Here is a 24,439-nt window from a genome sequence, read left to right as displayed (position 1 = left end):
TGCTACTTGGGAGGCTGAGGCGGAAGGATCCCTTAAGTCTAAGAGCTTATGACTGGCAGTGAGCTATAATCATGCCACCGCGACAGAGCTGAGACCCCGTCTCTGAAAAAAAAAAAAAAAAAAAAAAGAAAAGAAAAGAAATATCCATTGTAGGAATTTAAAAGTTAAAATTTTTATGTATTCTCTTTAAGATTTTTTTCTTTTGAGTCTGGGTTTTGGTTTGCTTGCTTCCTTATTTGGATTCTTTTCATCCCAAGAATATATGAACATATTCACCCATATTTTCTTTTAGTCCTTTTATCATTTCATTATTTACATTTTATCTAGCTGGAACTCATTTAGACATTAGTTTTGAAGCAGAGATCTAACAAATTTTTTTTTTTTTTTTTTTGAGACGGAGTTTCGCTCTGTCACCTAGGCTGGAGTGCAGTGGCGCGATCTCGGCTCACTGCAAGCTCCGCCTCCCGGGTTCATGCCATTCTCCTGCCTTAGCCTCCCGAGTAGCTGGGACTACAGGCGCCCGCGACCACGCCCAGCTAATTTTTTGTGTTTTTAGTAGAGACGGAGTTTCACAGTGTTAGCCAAGATGGTCTCGATCTCCTGACCTCGTGAGCCGCCCGCCTCGGCCTCCCAAAGTACTGGGATTACAGGCGTGAGCCACCGCGCCTGGCGAGATATAACAATTTTTTAAAAATGTTTGCCTCTAATTCCAACACTTACTGGCATCATCTACTAAATTTTTATTTATAATTTCATTTATTTCTGGATGCTGCTAATTTTTTAGCTTTTGAAATGATGAAATATTAGGGGCTGATTTTTTAATCTTTTTTTTTTTTTTTTTTTTTTTGAAACAGAGTCCTGCTCTGTCACCCAGGCTGCAATGCAATGGCGAGGTCTCGGCTCACTGCTGCAACCTCTGCCTCCCGGGTTCAAGCAATTCTCCTGCCTCAGCCTCCTGAGTAGCTGGGACTACAGGCGCGTGCCAGGTGCCACCACATCCAGCTAATTTTTTGCATTTTTAGTAGAGACGGAGTTTCACTATATTGGCCAGGCTGGTCTTGAACTCCTGATCTTGTGATCTGCCCGCCTCGGCTTCCCAAAGTGCTGGGATTACAGGCATGAGCCACTGTGCCCAGCAATTTTTTAATCATTTTTAAACAGAATGAAAACATACAGAAAAAGTTTTCAGTCTTTTAAATTTTTTTATTTCTTTTTTTGAGATAGAGTCTTGCTGTGTTGCCCAGGCTGGAGTGCCGTAGTGTGATCTCGGCTCATTGCAACCTCTGCCTCCCAGGTTCAAGTGATTCTCTTGCCTCAGCCTCCCGAGTAGCTAGGATTACAGGTGTGCACCACGACACCCAGCTAATTTTTTGTATTTTTGGTAGAGATGGGGTTTCACCACGTTGGCCAGGCTGGTCTTGAACTCCTGACCTCAGGTGATCCACCTGCCTCGGCCTCCCAAAGTGCTGGGATTACAGGCGTGAGTCACCATGCCTGGACGCCCTTTTAAATTTTTTAAAATGCAAACATATTAGAGGCCTGAGATTTCAAAGCAAAGGTTATTTTGGGGAAACCAGAAATAGTAATGCATATACTCTATAATTTTATGACAAAGTGTAGTCTGTATTCATGTCAGCAAAGAGTACTTAAATAAAAACTCAGTCTTATTATTAGCTTTTATAGTCCTGTCTGGGCTACTTATATCAGCCAGTTACATTAAAACTAGTGATAATGAAGCCAAGATCAAAGGTTTGCTTTATTGGACAGTTAGTTTCACAGCAGGAAAAACACTTCCATCTTAGTTTTTATGACTTAGATCTTGACTTCCTCAGAGAAAGTATAGGTGTCTTAGTAGAAATTATTCTGTTGAAACAAATAAAAGATAACTCATGTTCTGTTTTTCAGTGGTGCCTTAAATGTCACTTTGAAGGACCTTACCTTTCAACACACTGAAGTTGATGCTGTTGTGATCATTTAATTGCTTTTTTACCTTTTCTCCCTACAAATTATTAATTATTTCAGCGGAGAAAGTAACTCATCTTTAAAGGTGACCTGACATTTTAGATAGTCATCTTGGAATTAGATTTGAAGTTTCTTTATGCCAATGGCAATGTGTTATTTAATCTTAAGCATTTATAATTTGCATTTTAATTAACCTTTTCTTAATTTCCCTATTTGGCACATGTAAACTCATTTAAACTATGGAAGCAATCCATGAAGTCCTTTTTAATGTAACTGTCTAATGAGGATACTCTTGATTTTTGAGGTTCTCAAGAAGGAAGACATAAATAAAATACTAGCTATCAAGGTATCTAGTAAGTTTCATAGAGGTATGAATATATTAAAATTACATAGTCCCACATACTGTTACACTTTAGGCTGTGCAACATCAGTCTTTATCAAGACCTCTTCAAGATATAAAACTTCTTTTTTTTTTTAACTTTTAGAGACAGGGCCTTGCTCTGTCACCAGGCCGAAATGCAGTTACGTGATCATGGCTCACTGCAGCCTCAACCTCCTGGGCTCAAGGGTCAGTCAATCCTCCTGCCTCAGTTTCCTGAATAGTTGGGACTGCAGGCATGCACCACTTAGCCTGGCTAATTTTTAAGTTTGTTGTAGAGTCGGGGTCTTGGTGTGTTACCCAGGCTGGTCTCTAACTCCTTGCCTGAAGTGATCCTCTTGGCTCAGCGTCCCAAACTGCTGGGATTACAAGCATGAGCTGGTGCACCTGGCCAAGATACAAGACTTTTAAAAGGGCACAACTTTTATGTCAGGAGCTAAAAATTATTCAGTCATTAAAAATTACGGCATTTGGCTGGGCACAGTGGCTCATGCATGTAATTGCAGCACTTTGGGAGGCTAAGGCAGGTAGATCATTTGAGCTCAGGAGTTCGAGAGCAGCCTGGTCAACATGACAAAACCCAGTCTCTACAAAAAGTACAAAGATTAGCTGGGCATGGTGGTGCTGTCTGTAGTGCCAGCTACTCTGGAGGCCGAGGTGGGAGGATCACTTGAGCCTGGGAGGTCAAGGCTATAGTGAGATGAGATTGCACCACTACACTCCAACCTGGACAACACAGCGAGACCCTTTAACAAAATATTAATATATACTGTATTTATCCACTTTTCCTTCTAACCTTGTTTTACATAATGCAGCACAAAGTATGACATTTTTTGTTTAAAATAATTGAAAGAAATCCCAAACCTCATTAGTAGTAGAACATTACCATCCCACCCTTCCATCTTCCCATGGAAGGTAAGAACCAGGGAATGGTTTGGGAGAGGGGGATGGAGTGTTTCTGCCTTTGACACTTTATCGTAGGGCCCTTCTTTGTTGAAATATAGAGTGACTCTGTCTGTACTTTTTGACGTTTTTCTTTTTGTTGTTTTCATAAAACCATTCAGAAGCACGTATTGACTTTTTTCTTGCCTGAACATATATTGAGCTTCTTTTCTCACCCTCTTGTTTGTATTTTATGTTTTTCTGACATCATTTTAGTGTTTTAAGTTTTGATACTTAAATTCTGGTCAGATGTGGTGGCTCACGTCTGTAATCCCAGCACTTTGGGAGGCCGAGGCGGGTGGATCTCTTAAGGTCAGGAGATTGAGACCAGCCTGGCCAACATGGCGAAACCCCATCTCTACTAAAAATACAAAAATTAGCTGGGCATGGTGGTGCTCACCTGTAATACCAGCTACTTGGGAGGCTGAGGCACGAGAATCACTTGAACCTGGAAGGCAGAGGTTGCAGTGAGCCGAGATCATGCCACACTGTGCTCCAGCCTAGGTGACAGAGCAAGACCCCGTCTCAAAAAAAAAAAAAGAAATTCTACCTTTTTGTGACCTGAACTCTGTCTTTACTTGTGTTGTTTCTACCCCATTAGTGAAGTGTCTGACAAAAGAAGTTCATCTGTGCAATATAGCTTAGCCTTTTTGTTGTAATGTCATTTTAAAAACCCGATTGTGTGGCCAGGCGCTGTGGCTCACGCCTGTAATCCCACTTTAGGAGGCCGAGGTGGGTGGATCATGAGGTCAGGCGTTTGAGAGCAGCCTGGCCAATATGGTGAAACCCCGTGTCTACTAAAAATACAAAAATTAGCTGGGCGTGGTGGCTGGCGCCTGTAGTCCTGGCTACTCGGGAGGCTGAGACAGGAGAATCGCTGAACCCAGGAGGCAGAGGTTGCAGTGAGCCAAGATTGTGCCACTGCACTCCAGCCTGGGCGCCAGAGTGAGACTCTGTCAAACAAAAACAAAAACAAACCGATTATCTTTGTAAGAATAGAAATGAGATTCATCAGGAGGCATTTATTCACACCATGATAGTACTTGCGATAGGTATGTTGGGTTATGTTATTTTGTGTAGCTTTTTAATTTAAATTTTGAATAAAAGTAAATTTTTTCTAATTTGCAATATCTCCTGTCTACCCCAGGTTTGGACTGGTCTGAAGAGAGCGGAGAGGAACCAGAGGACTCAGAGCAGGCCTCGCCCTACCAGGTTGCGTGGTCCATCCGGGAAACCCTCAGATATCAAAGACATGCGTAAGTCTTCTGTTCTGCTTTTATTCTTTTTTTTGAGATGGAGTCTTGCTCTGTCACCCAGGCTGGAGTGCAGTAGCGTGATCTCGGCTTACTGCCACCACGCCTGACTAATTTTTTGTGTGTTTTTAGTACAGACGGGGTTTCACCATGTTGGCCAGGCTGGTTTTGAACTCCTGATCTCAAGTGATCTCTCCACCTGGGCCTCCCAAAGTGCTAGGATTACAGGCATGAGCTACCATGCCCAGCCCTATTTTCCTTCTTGAATGACCACTGTAGCAGATTGATATTTCCCACTATATATGCTGATACTTTTATGTTATTAGATCTAGTTTTATTGTAAAATAAAGGTAAAAAAAAGACTTCACTCCAAGAAATTGGTGGTAAAATAGATTCCACTTGGGAGGAAATGTACTATATTGTTTGAGCAAAGCTACTCTTAAATTTTCTTGGTAAATTTGCTTCTGTACCTTTCCCATTCATCATTAAAGGAATTAATTATAATAGAACCTAGAATTGAAAAGAACCTTAGAGATTAATTGATCCCATTTCCTCATTTTACAGAAGAGGAAAGCAAGGCCCACATAGGTTGAGGAACTTGCACGTGGTCCCTTGGGGAGCTACATGGAGTCCCACTATCTTGCCTCTCTGTATCTTCCTTGGCTGTACATCTCCACAGTAGTAGAAATAGTGCTTTTTTACTTCACCTCTATCTTCTGCAACATTGATCCATTCTTTATTTCTACTGTGCTACAATTTTTTTTTTTTTTAGGATAGATCTACTGAGGGGTTTTCTTTGTACCTTCCTTACTGGAAAGCTGTTGGGGTATACCGACAGCTCTCTTCAGTTTTTTTCCCCATGTTATGTCTTCGGAAAAGAAGTGTTTGTCTAAGATCTGTAGAAGTTGAATGCACATCCTCTTCAATGATAGTAAGAAAACGAATTTTTTTAGGAGACTTCTTTTAGCATTCTATGGATTCACTTGGTACAGTTTGACAATACCAAGATAGATCCTTGTCTGTGGGGCCAAAAGATGACTCACTTACTCAGCTAACTATTTATTTAAAATGTTGTGGTTTGAATAGATATTCAGCAATGTAGAGAGAGATCAGCTATCTGTGATGGTTTTTGAATTTATAGGATTAAAAATGTGATTTCTTAGTACACCTAGAGGTGATTAGACTTAGGGAACTGATTCACTAGAGACTGTACACTAAAATGCCAGTGTATAATGAGAAATATAATCATCAAGTAGTACAAATGGTCACTGAACAAAACTACACAGGAAGCAAATTATCATCAGAAGCTTATTTGGACATGGAATTAGAGCAAATAGGGTTAGTTGGATTTTATTAGTGGCCACTGTCTTAAATTATAATAGCATGATGTATCTATTCCACTCTTGGGATTTATCTCCCACCTAGTTCTTCCTCACTTACCCCCTCGATAGTATTAGAGAAGGTTACACCTTTTTTTTCTTACACTGAGGTTCCATTTTATATGTCATTCAAGACTGTTTCCTTACCTTACCATTAGCAGGTTCTTTCAGATACAGCACAATAGAGTCAATTGAGCTTAAGCTTTTTAGTTACAGATACCATCAGTCATACTTCCTAATGGTAATTCGTATCAGCTTAATTTGACTTGTGATATTTTGGGTTAATTTTACAAATCCAGCCAAAACCTGGTACATGGGAAATTATTAATAAATGGTAGTTATCATTCTTAATTTAATTCTTAAGGTAACCTTGACATCAGTATAGGGAGTATATGCTATTGATTAGGAACAATGTATATCCTATTCTGCCTTCTATTCTTGTAGACTTATCAAAATACTTCTTTTGTTGTTTCAGATTTGTGGCCATCCTCATTTTTCTTTATCTCTGTAGCATGTTGCTTTCTTGGCCATTTTCATAACTTGCTTCCTCTTTGATTACTACGATACTCTGCTCTCCTGGTTCTTTTCCTTTACTCTGTTTTCCTCCCTTTTTTTTTTTTTTTTTTAACAAATATTTATCCTTACTTCTTGCCCAGCTGTTGTTGTTTTCATCTTTTCCCCTTCATTCTTTTCCTTCACTCAGTCATTCATTTTTCATTCATTTGTTCATTTACTTATTCAGCACTTTCTTGTTGGGCTCTTATTGTGCTCCAGTCATGGAGCACTCTATATTTTTAATGTTGGGCAAACATGTTGGTTTGCCCACCTGTCTATTCCTGTAACTCCACATTTGTATCTGCCACTCTGCCCTCTAAGAGGAATCTCTGTCTTGTATTTTAATTAATTAATTAATTAATTCTTTGAGACGAGAGTCTTGCTCTGTTGCCCACGGCAGAGTGCAGTGGCATGATCACAGCTCACTGCAGTCTCGAACTCCCAGGCTCAAACAATCCTCCTGCCACAGCCTCCCGAGTAGCTGGAACTACAGGTGTGCACCACCACATTTGGCTAATTTTTAAGTTTTTTGTAGAGATGGGGTCCTGTTATGTTACCCAGGCTGGTCTCGAACTCCTGGTCTCAAGGGATCCTCCTGCCTTAGCCTCCCAAAGTGTCAGGATTATAGGCATGAGCCACCATGCCTGACCTGTCCTGTATTTTAAACTTCCATCTTTATTCCAATTTCTTGTTGCAGCTACCTGTCATTTGTTGTACCTTGCTGTGTTTAAGTGTAGTAGAAAATGGAGAGCTGTAGAAAATTGGCCCTACCTCGGCCAGGCACAGTGGCTGACGCCTGTAATCCCAGCACTTTGGGAGGCCCAGGCGGGCGGATCAGGAGGTCAGGAGATCGAGACCATCCTGGCTAACACGGTGAAACCCCATCTCTACTAAAAATATAAAAAATTAGCCAGGCCTGGTGGTGGGCGCCTGTAGTTCCAGCTACTCAGGAGGCTGAGGCAGGAGAATGGCATGAACCTGGGAGGCGGAGCTTGCACTGAGCCGAGATCGCGCCACTGCACTCCAGCCTGGGTGACAGAGCGAGACTCTGTCTCAAAAAAAAAAAAAAAAGAAAAGAAAAGAAATGAAAATTGGCCCTACCTGGCTGAGGGCGGTAGTTCACGTCTGTAATCCCAGCACTTTGGGAGGCCGAAGCAGGTGGATCATGAGGTCAGGAGTTCGAGACCAGCCTTACCAACATGGTGAAAGCCCATCTCTACTAAAAACACAAAAATTAGTCAGGTGTGGTGGTGCACACCTGTAATTCCAGCTACTCAGGAGGCTGAGGCAGAAGAATTGCTTGAACGCGGGAGGCAGAGGTCACAGTGAGCCGAGATTGTGCCACTGCACTCCAGCCTGGGCGATAGAGCAAGAGTCCATCTCAAAAGAAAAAAGAAAAGAAAAGAAAAGAAAATTGGCCCTACCTAGGCTGTTCATTATATCTTCAAGAGGGTGTTGCCATCCCAAATGACTCAATGAGTTCATTGAGTTTTTGAAAGAAAACTGACAGTTGTCTGGCCACAAAGTTTGCGCCTAAAGAATCTTTTTGTGAATTTTTTGCTAATGCAGGATTATGCCGTAAGGAATTTGTTTGTTTGTTTGTTTTGAGTCAGGGTCTTACCCTATCACCCAGGTGGGAGTGCAGCCTTGACTTCCTGGGCTCAAGTGATCCTCCTGCCTCAGCCTCCTGAGTAGCTGGGACAACAGGTGCAGGCCACCATTTTAAATTTTTGTAGAGATAGGCTCTTACTATGTTGCCAATGCTGGTCTCAAACTCCTTGCTTCAAGGAGTCCTCCTGCGTTGACCTTCTGAAGTATTGGGATTACAGGCGTGAGCTGCTGTACCCAGCCCTAAAGGCTTTTTTTTTCTTTTGAGACGAAGTCTTGCTCTGTCGTTCACGCTGGAGTGCAATGGCACGATTTTGGCTCACCGCAACCTCCGCCCCCAAGTTCAAGTGATTCTCCAGCCTCAGCCTTCTGAGTAGCTGGGATTACAGGCACCAGCCACTATGCCTGGCTAATTTTTCTATTTTTAGTAGAGACGGGGTTTCACCATGTTGGCCAGGCTGGTCTCAAACTCCTGACCTCAGGTGATCCACCTGCCTCGGCCTCCCAAAGTGCTAGGATTACAGGCGTGAGCCACCTTTTAATATTGCTTTTGGTTTCTTTGATTCTCTTTATTGTTTTTAATTTCATTGTTTTGTGTTCTAATTCCTATTATTTCCTTCTGCTTGTTTTGAATGTAATTTGCTTGTCTTTTTGTAGTTTTTAAGGTGACAGCTTAAGTCAGTTGACTGAGATCCTTATTGTTTTTTGATATTGACTCTTCATGTTATACACTTCCCTCTAAACACTGGTTGTAGCTGTGTCCCACAAATTTTAATACATTTTTATTTTTATTCAGTTAAAAATAACTGCACTCCAGCCTGGATGACAGAGTGAAACCTTTTTTTTGAGACAAGGTTTCACTCTGTCATCCAGGCTGGAGTGCAGTGGCATGATTATGGCTCAACTGCAGCCTTGACCTCCTGGCTTAAGAGATCCACCCATGTCAGCTTCCTGAGTGACTGAGATCATAGGTGTGTGCTACCACACCTGGCTAATTTTAATTTTTTTATTTTCTTGTAAAGATGGGGTCCCAAACTCCTGGGCTCAAGTGATCCTCCCGCCTTGGCCTCCCAAAGTGCTAGGATTACAGACATGAGCCACTGTGCCCAGCCCCAAAATACTTTGTAATATCTCTTTTGATTTCTTGTTTGATCTATGGGCTATTTAGAAATGATACTTAGTTTTCGAGTATTTTGGGGTTTCCCAGATACTGATTTCTAGTTCTGTGATCACAAACCACATTCGAATATAGTATTCTCTAAATGTAAATTAGGTCAAGTTGGTTAATAGTGTTGTTCATGTCTTCTACATCTGTGGTGATGTTTGTCAACTTGTTATATCAATTACTGAGAAAAGGATCTTGAAATCTCTCTTTGTAGATTGGATTATTTCTCCTTTTGGATCTGTTATTGTTTATTTCCCACACTTTGTATTTCTGTTAATAGATGCATAATTGTTTAAGATTGTTTTGATGTAGTGGCCTTTTATTATTATAAAATGGTCCTCTATATCCCAGTAGCAGTGTTTGCTTTGAGATCTTTGCTTATGTGGCATTAACATAGCCACTCCATCTTTCTTTTGATTAGTGAAAGCTTGGTATCTTTTTCAGTCCTTTTGCTTCTAACCTGTTTGCATCTTTATATTTAAAGTGAGTTTCTTATTGGCAATGTATTACTGGGTCTTGCTTTTCTATCTCTTCTGACAATCTCTGCTTTTTATTTGGAGTATTTAGACAACTTAAATTTAATATGATTATTGATATTATTGGGTTTAAATTTACTGTCTTTTGTGTTTGTCTCACCTATTCTTTGTTCTTTTCTCCTTGTTTTATTATGGTTGTATTTTATCTCTTTTCATAGCTTATTAGCTGTACTCATATGCTTTGTTTTTGTAGTAGCTGTTGTAGGGTTTATATTATACATCTTTAATTACCACAGTCTACCTTCAAGTGTTAAACCACTTCATGCGTAAGAACCTATAATAGTGTCCTTTCATTCCTACTCATTTCATTTATCTACTCTGACAGTGTCTGCTTTTTATTTGGAGTGTTTAGACCATTTGAATTTAATGTTATTATTTCTATTACTGCATTTATTTATTTAATTTTTAAGATGGAACCAAACATCTACAACTGTAGCTTCTGGAAGAACTGCTTGTTCTTGCCCGTCTTGTATCTCTCTTTGAGCTTGAGCTTGGCCTCCCATTGGGCCTTGTGTTTAAGAGCAGGATCTCTGAAGACATCCTTGTGGATGACAGTTTTGTGTAAGGGGGATATCCACAGAGTACGCTGTAGGCATAAGATGATTGTAGTTATAAACCTTCACAAAAGACTTGATCTTTGACCTCCTGGTAATCTTCTTTTTGCCCATGGCAGCTGTCACTTTGCGGGGATAGCAATCAATTCCAACCACGAGAGCTTGGATGTAGGGGCAGTCTGAGGTGCCATCATTAATGTTCTTTATAATGACAGCTTTGTGTTCAGCCAGAATACTGCTGGCCAGGAACAGCACCACTTTCCCAGGTTTCATGCACTTACCCATTTTGACAGCAACCACTGAGGGCTACAACAAAAAGGAAGGAAAGTTATTATTGCATTTACGTCTAACATGTTAGTTATTCTTTAAATGTTTTAATGTAATTCACTAGTGAAGCCATCTGGTCTTGGGCTTTTTTTTTTTTTTTTTTTTTTTTTTTTTGAGACAGAATCTCACTCTGTCCCCTAGGCTGGAGTGCAGTGGCGAGATTTAGGATCACTAAACCTCCTGAGTTCAAGCGATTCTCCTGCCTCAGCTTCCTAGTAGCTGGGATTACAGGCATGCACCACCACGCCCAGCTAATTTTTGTATTTTTAGTAGAAATGGGGTTTTACTATGTTGGCCAGGCTGGTCTTCAGCTCCTGACCTCAAGTAATCCGCCTGCCTTGGCCTCCCAAAGTGCTGGGATTATAGGTGTGAGTCACTGTGCCTGGCCCTAGGCTTTTTTTTTGTGGGAAGTTTTGTGATTACTCTTTGTTGTATGTTTATTCGTTTTTTCTTGAGTTAGATTCAGAAGCTTGTGCCTCTCTAGGAACTTGTCCATTTTTTATCTAAGTTCTTGGCATACAGTTTTTAAAAATAACATTCCATTATAATATTTTTTTCCTTTTTTTTGGAAACAGAGTCTCACTCTGTCGCCCAGGCTGGAGTGTAGTGGTGCAATCTCAGCTCACTGCAACCTCCACCTCCTGGGTTCAAGCGATTCTCCTGCCTCAGCCTCCTGAGTAGCTGGGATTACAGGCATGTGCCCTCAACACCTGGCTAATTTTTGTATTTTTAGTAGAGATGAAGTTTCACCCTGTTGGCTAGGCTGGTTGTGAACTCCTGACCTCAGGTGATCTACCCACCTCAGCCTGCCAAAGTGCTGGGATTACAGGGATGAGCCACTGCACCCGGCCTCTTTTTTCTTTTCTTTAAGCTAGATAATGTATATTCTTTTATTCCTAATTTTGGTAATTTATTACTTTTCTTTTTTTCTTGGTTAGTGTAGCTTAAAGGATTGTCAATTTTATTGACCATTTATGTTTCATTTATATTCACATATAAACTGTACAAATATGTGGCCTTTTGTTGTTGGAGAACATACTTTGTATAATTTTAGTCCTTTCAAATTTATCGAGACTTGTTTTATGGTCTGTTGTAGGGAATGTTTTATATTGCACTTGAGAAGAATGTGTATTCTGCTGTTGGGTGGAGTGTTTTTAGATCTAGTTGTTTTATGGTGTTCAGTTTTTCAATTTCCTTGCTGATCTTCAATTTTATTCTGTTATTTGGAGTAGGATATTGTAGTCTCCCAGCTATTACTGTTAAATTGTCTAATTCTTCAATTCTGTCGGTTTTTGCTTCATGTATTTTGGGACTCTGTTGTTAGATACATGTATGTTTATAATTACTGTACTTTTCTTAAGTATTGATCATTATAAAATACCCCTCTTCATCTCTAGTGGCATTTTTTGTTTTAAAGTCTACTTTATCTTGATGTTGGCATGGCTACTCCAGCTCTTTTGTAGTTGCTGTTTGCACATATATCCTTTTCTATATATTTACTTTCAACCTATTTGTGTGTGAATAGTAGAATATATATTATTTTCAATGGCAACATCAAGTATACTCCAAATGGATATTTAACTTCACAAGAAGTTTAATAGTTTTTGAAGTGTTTGTACAATTTTATATTTGTACCAGCAGTGTATAAGAATTCTAATTTCTCTATATCCTCTCCAACATTTGATGGTGTCAGTCTTTTTAGTTTTAGGTATTCTAATGAGGTGTGAAATGGTTTCTTATTGTCATTTTACTTTTCATTTTCCTGGTGATGTTTACTTTTCATGTATTTATTGGCCATTCAAAGATCTTTTTTGGGAAATGATTTTTCAAGACTTGTGCCCCCTTTCTTTTTTTTTTTTATTATTATTATTTTATTTTATTTTTTAATACGGAGACATGCTCTGTCGCCCAGGCTGGAGTGCAGTGGAGCGATCTTGGCTCACTGCAAGCTCCGCCTCCTGGGTTCACGCCATTCTCCTGCCTCAGCCTCTGGAGTAACTGGGACTACAGGCGCCCGCCACCACGCCCGGCTAATTTCTTTTTTTTTTTTAATTTTTTTTGCACTCAAAAACAATAAACATTTTCTAAAAATACATACAAACAAAAAGATGCGTATCAAACATATTAGGAAGGTTACACATGGGAAGTCGGGGAATAGAAATGGGGGGTGGGAGTTAAAATAAATGAGAGAGGGACTTTATATGGATCAGTGATAATAACTCAATCCTCTATTTGACAAAGAAGAGGGAGAAGGAAGAGGAAGAAAAAGAAAGTGGGATAAAGGATCAGAAAGGGAGGAAAATAGAAAAAATTAGAGTATGACTCCAGGGTACACCTGTTTTGTTGTCACTGAGTTGGTTGGTTGGTTTGTCTGTTGTATTTTTCATGTTTCGCCAAGTTGGCCAGACTGGTCTCGAACTCCTAGCCTGAAGTGATCAACCCGCCTTGCCCCCCAGAGTGCCGGGACCACAGGCATGAGCCACCACGTCCAGCCCCCACATTGCTTCTGGCCTCCGTGGTAGACCTCCCAGACGGAGCGGCCGGGCAGAGGCGCTCCTCACTTCTTCCCAGACACGGGGCGGCCGGGCAGAGGCGCTCCTCACTTCTTCCCAGACACGGGGCGGCCGGGCAGAGGCGCTCCTCACTTCCCAGACGGGGCGGCCAGGCAGAGACGCTCCTCACTTCTTCCCAGACGATAGGTGGCCGGGCAGAGGCGCTCCCCACTTCCCAGACGATGGGTGGCCGGGCAGAGGCGCTCCTCACTTCCCAGACGATGGGTGGCCGGGCAGAGGCGCTCCTCACTTCCCAGACGGGGCGGCTGGGCAGAGGCGCTCCTCACTTCCCAGATGATGGGTGGCCGGGCAGAGGCGCTCCTCACTTCCCAGACGATGGGTGGCCGGGCAGAGGCGCTCCTCACTTCCCAGACGGGGCGGCTGGGCAGAGGCGCTCCTCACTTCCCAGACGGTGGGTGGCCGGGCAGAGGCGCTCCTCACTTCCCAGACGGTGGGTGGCCGGGCAGAGGCGCTCCTCACTTCCCAGACGGGGCGGCTGGGCAGAGGCGCTCCTCACTTCCCAGACGATGGGTGGCCGGGCAGAGGCGCTCCTCACTTCCCAGACGATGGGTGGCCGGGCAGAGGCTCTCCTCACTTCCCAGACGGGGCGGCCGGGCAGAGGCGCTCCTCACTTCTTCCCGGACGGGGGCGGCCCCCCCGCGGCCGGGCAGAGGCGCTCCTCACTTCCTCCTGGACGGGGCGGCCGGGCAGAGGCGCTCCTCACCTCCCAGACGATAGGTGGCCGGGCAGAGGCGCTCCTCACCTCCCAGACGATGGGTGGCCGGGCAGAGGCGCTCCTCACTTCCCAGACGATGGGTGGCCGGGCAGAGGCGCTCCTCACTTCCCAGACGATGGGTGGCCGGGCAGAGGCGCTCCTCACTTCCCAGACGATGGGTGGCCGGGCAGAGGCGCTCCTCACTTCCCAGACGATGGGTGGCCGGGCAGAGGCGCTCCTCACTTCCCAGACGATGGGTGGCCGGGCAGAGGCGCTCCTCACTTCCCAGACGGGGCGGCTGGGCAGAGGCGCTCCTCACTTCCCAGACGATGGGTGGCCGGGCAGAGGCGCTCCTCACTTCCCAGACGGTGGGTGGTCGGGCAGAGGCGCTCCTCACTTCCCAGACGGTGGGTGGCCGGGCAGAGGCGCTCCTCACTTCCCAGACGGGGGTGGCCGGGCAGAGGCGCTCCTCACTTCCCAGACGGCGGGTGGCCGGGCAGAGGCGCTCCTCACTTCCCAGACGGGGCGGCCGGGCAGAGGCGCTCCTCACTTCCCTGACGGGGCGGCCGGGCAGAGGCGCTCCTCACTTCCCTGACGGGGCGGCCGGGCAGAGGCGCTCCTCACTTCTTCCCAGACGATGACGATGGGTGGCCGGGCAGAGGCGCTCCTCACTTCCCAGACGATGCGTGGCCGGGCAGAGGCGCTCCTCACTTCCCAGACGATGGGTGGCCGGGCAGAGGCGCTCCTCACTTCCCAGACGATGGGTGGCCAGGCAGAGGCGCTCCTCACTTCCCAGATGGGGAGGCCGGGCAGAGGGGCGGCCGGTCAGAGACGCTCCCCACCTCCCAGACGGGGTGGCGGCCGGGCAGGGGCTGCAATCCCAGCACCCTGGTAGGCCAAGGCAGGCGGCTGGGAGGCGGAGGCTGCCGCGAGCCCAGACCACGCCACCGCACTCCAGCCCGGGCAACACCGAGCACCGGGTGAGCGAGACTCCGTCTGCAGTCCCAGTACCTCGGGAGGCTGAGGCGGGCAGAGCACTCGGCGTCAGGAGCTGGCGACCAGCGTGGCCAACATGGCGAACGCGCGCCTGCAGCCAAAGGAGAAAAAGCAGGCATCGGTGGCGCGCGGCGGCAGTCCCAGGCAGTCCGCGGCGCGGGCAGCAGCGAGCCGAGTAGATTGCAGTCTGGGCCCCAGAGGGAAAGAAGAAAGGAGAGGAGAGGAGAGGAGAGGGAGAGGAGAGGAGGAGGCGAGGGAGAGGAAGAGGCGAGGGAGAGGAAGAGGCGAGGGAGAGGGAGAGGGAGAGGAGAGGGAGCCTTGTGCCCCCTTTCTAATATATTTTTTTAATTATTGATTTGTCATAGTTAATGATATATTTTGGGTACAAGTCTTTTGTACATATATGTTTTTGTTGTTTTTTAGAGACAGGGTCTCACTCTGTTGCTCAAGCTGGAGTACAGTGCTACAGTCATAGCTCACTGCAGACTCAAAGTCATGAGCTCAAGTGATCCTCCCGCCTCAGCCTCCTTTTTTATTTTTTATAGAGACAAGGTTTTGCTATGTTGCCCAGGCTGGTCTTGCACTCCTGGCCTTAAATGATCCTCCTGCTTTGGCCTCTGAAAGCACTGCAGATACAGGCATGAGTCACCATTCCTGGCCTACATATATGTTTTGAGAATGTTTTCTTTTAGTCTGTGACTTGAGTTTTTATTTTGTTAAGGATATCTTTTTTTATTTTTGAAGATTATTATTATTTTTTAAATAATAGAAACAACATCTTGCTATGTTGCCCAGGCTGAAACTCCTGGCCCTGAATGATCCTCTCACCTCAGCCTCCCAAAGTGTTGAGATTATCAGCATGAGCCACCTCACCTGGCCTGTTAATAATATCTTTTTGATGAGTACAAGTTTTTAATATTAAAAAAGTCCAGTTTATCACATTTTTTTCCTTTTATGATTAGTACTTTCTGTATACTGCTTTAAAAATCTTTGACCATTCTAAAGTTGTGGAGGTTTTTCACCTCTGTTGTATTTAGAAACTTCGTAGGTTTAACTTATCTTTAACATTTATGTCTGTGACCCATTTTATATACTTTTTTGTGTGTACTGTGGTTGGGGTCAAAGTTTATTTACTTTTTTTGAGATGGAGTTTCACTCTGGTTGCCCAGGCTGGAGTGCAATGGCTCGACCTTGGCTCACTGCAACCTCCATCTCTAGGTTCAAGCGATTTTCCTGCCTCAGCCTCCTGGGTAGCTGGGATTACAGGCATGAGCCACCACACCCAGCTAATTTTGTATTTTTAGTAGAGATGGGGTTTCTCCATGTTGGTCAGGCTGGTCTCGAACTCCCGACCTCAGGTGATCCGCCTGCCTCGGCCTCCCAAAGTGCTGGGATTATAAGCATGAGCCGCTGCCCCTGGCCAAAGTTTATTCTTTTATATGGATATCTAGTTGTTGCAAAAGTATTTGTAGAAAATACTTTTAGTTCCTATTTATTTGCTTTGGTGCCTTTGTGACAAATTAACCATATTAGGTGTGAACCTATTTCTCAAGTCTTTACTGTTCCATTGATTAATTTTTAAACTTTTAGGCCACTTCCAGACTTATTTACTTAGTTAATTATGGTTATAGAGTACCTCTAGAAATTCAGTGGTTTGAATCCTACAACTTAGTCGTTTTTCACAATTATTTTGACTATTCTAGGTGTTTCTTATTTCCACACAAATTTTAGAATCAAATTGTCATTTTCCACTAACCATACTATTGTGATTGTGGTTTTTATTATAAATTGATTTGTGGAGAATTTACATTTTAACAATATTAAGTCTTCCAATCCATGAATATGGGATACTGCTCTAGTTTAGGTCTTTCAAAATTGTCTTCATTAGTGTTAAAGTTTTGATATGAAGGTCTTCAATATATTTTATTAAATGTATCTCAAAGTATTTTGCTTTCAATGCTGTTGTAAACTGAATTGTTTTTATGATTTTATTTTTCATTTCCTTGCCACTTAAATGTAGAAATAGTTGTTAGGTGAAATTGTCAATATGTATTGCAATTTTGATAAATTTACTTATTCTAGCTTTTTTGGGTAAATTCTTTATGATTTTTTCTGTAAACAATCATGTCATGGTGAATAATGACTGTTTTACTTCTCTCCAATCTTTATGCCTTGTATTGCTTTTTCTGGCCTTGTGCACTGGCTAAGATCTTCAGTAAATTATTGAATAGAAATAGTGAGGATGGACATAATTGCCTTGATTCCTTTATTTTGGGTAAAATATCCATGGAATTTTGGTTTAAAATAATTTATTTATTTATTTTTGTTGTTGTTGTTGTTGTTGTTGTTGTTGTTGAGATGGAGTTTCTCTCTGTTGCCCAGCCTGGAGTGCAATGGTGCAATCTCGGCTCAGCACAACCTCCGCCTCCCGGGTTCAAGCGATTCTCCTGCCTCAGTCTCCCGAGTAGCTAGGATTACAGGCATGCACCACCACACCCAGCTAATTTTGTATTTTTAGTAGAGAGCGGCTTTCTCCATGTTGGTCAGGCTGGTCTCGAACTCCCGACTTCAGGTGATCCCCCACCTCAGCCTCCCAAAATGCTGTGATTACAGGCGTGAGCCACGCGCCCAGCAAATAATTTTTTATTTGTAAGAGTTTGTTTATTAAATAAAATTTTGGGACCATGCCACTGAGCCCAGAACCAAGAGCCTAAGCTGTAGCAGGAACATCATTTATACGTTTTTTTTTTGTTTTGTTTTTGAGATGGAGTTTCGCTTTTGTTGCCCAGGCTGCAGTGCAATGGCACAATCTCGGCTTACCGCAACATCTGCCTCCCAGGTTCAAGTGATTCTCCTGCCTCAGCCTCCCGAGTAGGTGGGATTACAGGCATGCACCACCATGCCTGGCTAATTTCGTATTTTTAGTAGAGACAGGGTTTTTCCATGTTGGTCAGGATGGTCTCGAACTCCCAACCTCAGGTGATCTGCCTGCCTTGGCCTCCCAAAGTGCTGGGATTACCAGGGTGAGCCACCGTGCCCAGCCCCTTTATACCTTTCTTACACAACTTATATATTCTGTATGTTGTAAGTCCCACTTTCGGGATCCTTGTAAGTATGAGTCTATCATTTAATGTGTTTTTTCTTTTTGTCACACAAAGTGGCTTACCTACTCATTTGCATGGTAATCTTTGGTTTTATAGGTTCTGGACTTATCCTGGAAACTCAAATTTAGCTATGTTATCTTGTTGGGATGATACTTTATATCAGCAAGTACTCTGAAATCAGCCTACCTCCTCTCTTTTTCTCTCTGCTTCTAACTTTAGCTTCAGTTTTGAGTTCATTTGTTTGTTTGTTTTCTGAGACAGGGTCTCACTCTGTCACCCAGGCTGGAGTGACCTTCTGGGGTCAAGCCATCCTGCAACCTCAGCCTCCCGAGTAGCTGGGACTACCGCGCCTGGCTATTTTTTTGCATTTTGTTGTAGAGATGGGTTTTGCTGTGTTGCCCAGGCCACTCTCGAACTCCTGGGCTTAAGCTATCCTCCCACCTGGGTCTCCCAAAGTGTTAGGATTACAGGCGTGAGCCACTGTGCCTGGCCCAAGTTTTTTCTATTTATTGTCTGTTTACTTTTTGATGAGCAGTTAGGGGAAGAGATCTCCTCTACTTCCTATTGGGACCAACAATACATTCATAAATATATTTTACCTAGTATGTAGTTGCTTTAGAATGGCAAGTTCTCTTAGAGTATCTAAACTACCATATGCTGTTAAGTGTTTCTTTTTTTTTTTTTCTTTTAAAAGTTTTATCAGGTACCTCTTTTTACCCTCAAGGTCAAAGAACACAATTTATTCATCTTTATACCACAAATATTCTAATACACAGATCAAAATAGAATAAAACAGATGACTAGTAATTTTATTTCCATATTACTTGTACACATTTATGGGGTACATATGCAGTTTTGCTATGCATAGATTGTGTAGTGATCAAGTCAGGAGGGCTTTTAGGGTACCAATCACCTGAATGACATACATTGTACCTGTTAACCAATTTCTCATCATCCTCTCCTCTTCCACCTCCTCACCCTTCTGAGTCTTCATCGTCTGTCACTCCACTCTCTACGTCTATGTGAACATGTTGTTTAGTACCCACTTATGAGTGAGAACATGTGATACTTGTCTTTCTGTGCCTGGCTTGTTTCACTTATAATAAGTCCCCAGTGCTATACATGTTGCTGCAAAAGACATGATTTTATTCTTTTTTTTTTTTTTTTTTTTTTTTTTTTGGCTAAATAGCATTCCATTGTGTAAACATAGAACACATTTTCTTTATCCATTTGGGTTGATTCCATTCTTTGTTATTCTGAATAGTGCTGTTATAAACATATGAGTGCCGGTATCATTTTGATACATTGACTTATTTTCCTTTGAGTAGATACCTGGTAATGGGATTGCTGGGTTCAATGGTAGTTCTATAGTTCTATTTTTACTTCTTTGAGAAATCTTTATACTGTTTTCCATAGAGGCTGTACTAATTACATTCCCACCAACAGTGTCTTTTTAATGATAGCCATTCTAACTGGGTTTACTTGTTACCTTTTTGTGAATGACTCCCAAATCTTTTACTCATGTCTAACGATTCTTTTGAGTTTGAACTGCTCGTTGGATATTTCTCATTACATATTTGGTCAATACCTTAAATTCAGCATTTCTAAAACTAAACTCATTATTTTTCTTAATATATATGCCTCTTTCTGATTCTATTTTTATTAGAGGTATTACCATTTTGCTGTTTGGTTGTCTTAATAAATTAAAATGAATTTCACTTGGAGAAGTTCATGGCATGCCTTGAGATTATGGACAAGCCTGGGATCTTAGAATATCAGGTGTAGAATTTGCTGCTCTGTATTTAGGGTTATTAATAGCATTTTAGTAATAATATCTGTATTTATATTGTTATTTCACAGGTATCATTTCTTTCCTTTTTTTTTTTTTAACAACCTTGGGAGGTAGGCCAGGTGTATCTCTCATTTCACAGATATGGAAAGAAAGAAGGAAGGAAACAAACACATACTGAGAATGCACTAGGTGCCAGGTTTTGTCACTGCTAAGTGAAGGGAAACTGGCCTTTCTCTTCTCAGTTCTCTACTCTTTATCAGCAGCCAGGTTTGAAATATTAATGTCATTATCTTAGAAGTGGGAGGCATCCTGGAGATGTTCTAAATTATGTCCTTGCAAGGGATGGTCTGTGGACCTGTGTCAGTCTACAAACTGCTTGTTACTGGTCTGTGATAAAATAAGTATGGAAATTATGAATAAGCTTTAGAAAATCGTATAATCATGTAACGTGCCTCAGCATCCAAGTGCGTCTTTCCACACTTGAGAAGCACTGATTTAGTCCTTCCATTCTGCAGTAATAGCATCTTTTTTATTTTTATTTTTTCAGTTTTCCATAGGTTATTGGGGTACAGGTGGTATTTGGTTACATGAGTAAGCTCTTCAGTGGCGATTTGTGAGATCTTGGTGAACCCATCACCTGATCAGTATTCACTGCACCCTATTTGTAGTCTTTTATCCCTTGCTTCCCTTCCACCCTTCCCCCAAGTCCCCAAAGTCCAGTGTATCTTGCTTATGCCTTTGGGTCCTCATAGCTTAGCTCCCACATATCAGTGAGAACATAGGATGTTTGGTGTTCCATTTCTGAGTTACTTAGAATAATAGTCTCTAATCTCATCCAGGTCACTGCAAATGCCATTAATTCATTCCTTTTTATAGCTGAGTAGTATTCCATCATATACCACAGTTTCTTTATCCACTCGTTGACTGATGGACATTTGGGTTGGTTCCATGATTTTGCAGTTGCGAATTGTGCTACTATAAATGTGTGTGCAAGTATCTTTTTTGCATAATGACTTCTTTTCCTCTGGATAAATACCCAGTAGTGGGATTGCTGGGTCAAATGATAGTTCTACTTTTAGTTCTTTAAGGAATCTCCACACTGTTTTCCATAGTGGCTGTACTAGTTTACATTCCCACCAGCAGTGTGGAAGTTCCCTGATCACCACATCCACGCCAACATCTACTGATTTTTGATTTTTTGATTGTGGCCATTCTTGCAGGAGTAGGATGGTATTGCATTGTGGTTTTGATTTGCATTTCCCTGCAAATCAAATTTGCAATTAGTGATGTTTAGCATTTTTTCATATGTTTGTTGCCCGTTTGTTTATCTTCTTTTGAGAATTGTCTATTCATGTCCATAGCCCACTTTTTATTGGGATTGTTTGTTTTCTTCTTACTGATTTGTTTGAGTTCGTTGTGGATTCTGGATATTAGTCCTTTGTCAGATATACAGATTGTGAAGAGTTTCTCCCACTCTGTGGGTTGTCTGTTTACTCTGCTGACTGTTCCTTTTGCTGTGCAAAAGCTCTTTAGTTTAATTACGTCCCAGCTATTTATCTTTGTTTTTACTGCATTTGCTTTTGGGTTCTTGGTCATGAACCCCTTGCCTAAGCCAATGTCTAGAAGGGTTTTTCCAGTGTTAGAAGTTTTATAGTTTCAGGTGTTAGATTTAAGTCCTTAATTGACCTTGAGTTGATTTTTGTATAAGGTGAGAGGATCCAGTTTCATTCTCCTACACATGGCTAGCCAATTATCCCAGCACCATTTATTGAAAGGGTGTTCTTTTTCCACTGTTTTTGTTTGCTTTGTCAAAGATTAGTTGGTTGTTAAGTATTTGAGTTTATTTCTGGGTTCTCTATTCTGTCCCATTGGTCTATGTGCCCATTTTTATACCAATACCATGCTTTTTTGGTGACTGTGGCCTTATAGTATAGTTTGAAATCAGGTAGTGTGATGCCTCCAGATTTGTTCTTTTTGCTTAGTCTTGTGTTGGCTATGTGGGCTGTTTTTTGGTTCCTTATGAATTTTAGAATTGTTTTTTCTGATTTTGTGAAGAATGAGGTGGTATTTTGATGGGGATTATGTTGAACTTGTAGATTGCTTTTGGCAGTATGGTCATTTTCACAATATTGATTCTACCCATCCATGAGCATGGGATGTTTTTCCATTTGTTTGTGTCACCCATGATTTCTTTCAGCAGTGTTTTGTAGTTTTCCTTGTAGAGGTCTTTTGCCTCCTTTGTTTTTCTTTTGCAGCTATTATAAAAGGGATTGAGTTCTTGATTTGATTCTCTGCTTGTTCGCTGTTGGTGTATAGAAGAGCTACTGATTTGTGCATATTAATCTTTTATTTGGACACTTTGCTGAATTCTTTTATCAGTTCTAGGAGCTTTCTGGAGTCTTAATGGTTTTCAAGGGTAAACAATCAGATCATCAGCAAACAGTGACAGTTTGACTTCCTCTTTACTGATTTGGATGCCCTTTTTTTCTTTCTCTTATCTAATTGCTCTGGCTAGGACTTCCAGTATTATGTTGAAGAGGAGTGGTGAGAGTGGGCATCCTTGTCTTGTTCCAGTTCTCAGAGGGAATGCTTTAAACTTTTCCCCATTCAGTATTGTGTTGGCTGTGGGTTTGTTATAGATGGCTTTTATTATATTGAGGTATGTCCCTTGTATGCCAATTTTGCTGAAAGTTTTAATCATAAAGTGGTGCTGGATTTTGTCAAATGCTTTTTCTGCATCTATTGAGATGATCATGTGATTTTTGTTTTTAATTCTGTTTATGTGGTATATTGCATTTCTTGACTTGCTTATGTTAAACCATCTCTGCATCCCTGGTATGAAACCCACTTGATCATGGTGAATTATCTTTTTGATAAGTTGTTGGATTCAGTTAGCTAATATTTTGTTAAGGGTTTTACCATCTGTGTTCATCAGGGATATTGGTCTGTGGTTTTCTTTTTTGGTTATGTCCTGGTTTTGGTATTAGGGTGATGCTGGCTTCATAGAATGAATTAGGGAGGGTTCCTTCTTTCTCTATCTTGTGGAATAGTGTCAAAAGGACTGGTATTAATTCTTCTTTGAATGTCTGGTGGAATTCTGCTGTGAATAAGTCTGGTCCTGGACTGGTTTTTGTTGGTAATTTTTAAATTACCATTTCAATCTTGCTGCTTGTTATTGGTCTGTTCAGGGTATCTAATTCTTCTTGATTTAAGCTAGGAGGGTTATATTTTTCCAGGAATTTGTCCATTTATCCATCTCTTCTAGGTTTTCTAGTTTATGTACATAAAGGTGTTCATAGTAGCCTTGAATGATCTTTTGTATTTCAGTGGTATCAGTTGTAACATCTCCTGTTTTGTTTCTTATTGAACTTATTTGGATTTTCTCTCTTCCTTTCTTGGTTAATCTTGCTAATGGCCTATCAATTTTATTTATCTTTTCAAAGAACCAGATTTTGTTTCATTTATCTTTTTTATTTTTTTGTTTGTTTGTTTCAATTTCATTTAGTTCTGCTCTGATATTGGTTATTTCCTTTCTTCTGATGGGTTTGGGTTTAGTTTGTTCTGGTTTCTCTACTTCCTTGAGGTGTGACCTTAGAATGTCAGTTTGTGCTTTTTCAGTCTTTTTGATGTAGGCGTTTAGGGCTATGAACTTTCCTCTTAGCACTGCCTTTGCTGTATCCAAGAGGTTTTGATAGGTTGTGTCATTATTGTTGTTCAATTTGAAGAATTTTAAAATTTCCATCTTGATTGTATTTTTGACCCAATGCTCTTTCAGGAGCAGGTTATTTAAATTCCATGTATTTGGATGGTTTTGAAGGTTCGTTTTGGAGTTGATTCCCAGTTTTATTCCACTGTAGTCTGAGAGAGTACTTGATATAATTTCAATTTTCTTAAATTTATTGAGGTTCATTTTGTGGCCTAGCATATGGTCTATCTTGGAGAAAGTTCCATGCACTGTTGAACAGAATGTGTATTCTGTGGTTGTTGGACAAGGCCTTTTACTATTATGTAATATCCCTCTTTGTCTGTTTTAACTGCTGTTGCTTTAAAGTTTGTTTTGTCTGATATAAGAATAGCTACCCCTGCTTGCTTTTGGTGTCGATTTACATGGAATGCCTTTTTCCGTGCCTTTAAGTTTATGTGAGTGCTTATATGTTAGGTGAGTCTCCTGAAGGCAGCAGATGGTTGGTGGGTTCTTATCCATTCTGCGGTTCTGTATCTTTTAAGTGGAGCATTTAGGTCATTTACATTCAATGTTAGTATTGAAATAGGAGGTACCATTGTTTTCATCGTGCTCTTTGTTGCCTGTGTACTTTGTTTTTTTGTTTTTTGTTTTGCTTTCTAACTTGTATTTTTGTTTTATAGGTCCTGTATGATTTATGCTTTAAAGATATTCTGTTTTGATGTGTTTCCAGGATTTGTTTCTAAGATTTAGAGCTCCTTTTAGCAGTTCTTGTAGTGGTGGTTTGGTCATGGTGAATTCTCTCAGCATTTGTTTGTCTGAAAACGACTGTATCTTTCCTTCATATATGATGCTTAGTTTTGCTTGATACAAAATTCTTGGCTGATAATTGTTTTATTTAAGGAGGCTGAAGATAGGGCCCCAATCCCTTCTAGCTT

At 41.7% G+C, this 24,439-nt stretch overlaps 1 protein-coding gene and 1 pseudogene across 3 annotated transcripts in view; one reads left to right on the top strand and one right to left on the bottom strand.

The window, feature by feature from the left end:
• The window catches only part of INO80D (INO80 complex subunit D), a 100,179-nt gene that overhangs the window by 34,497 nt on the left and 41,243 nt on the right, over positions 1-24,439 (top strand). For all 3 annotated transcript variants that reach the window (XR_004028017.1, XM_030803946.1, XM_003253978.2), the window contains exon 5: positions 4,431-4,539. Coding sequence is in view for 2 of the 3 variants with exons in the window: in XM_030803946.1 (XP_030659806.1) it covers positions 4,431-4,539 (109 nt within the window). In the remaining variant the exon portion in view is untranslated. The remainder of the gene's footprint in view (positions 1-4,430; positions 4,540-24,439) is intronic.
• LOC105738784 lies at positions 10,204-10,618 on the bottom strand (annotated as a pseudogene).

This window comes from Nomascus leucogenys, chromosome 22a (genome assembly GCF_006542625.1).
Source record: "Nomascus leucogenys isolate Asia chromosome 22a, Asia_NLE_v1, whole genome shotgun sequence".
Classification (NCBI taxonomy): Eukaryota; Metazoa; Chordata; class Mammalia; order Primates; family Hylobatidae; genus Nomascus; species Nomascus leucogenys.
The sequence above is the reverse complement of the archived record's forward strand: the minus strand, read 5'-3'. Positions and strand labels throughout refer to the sequence as shown.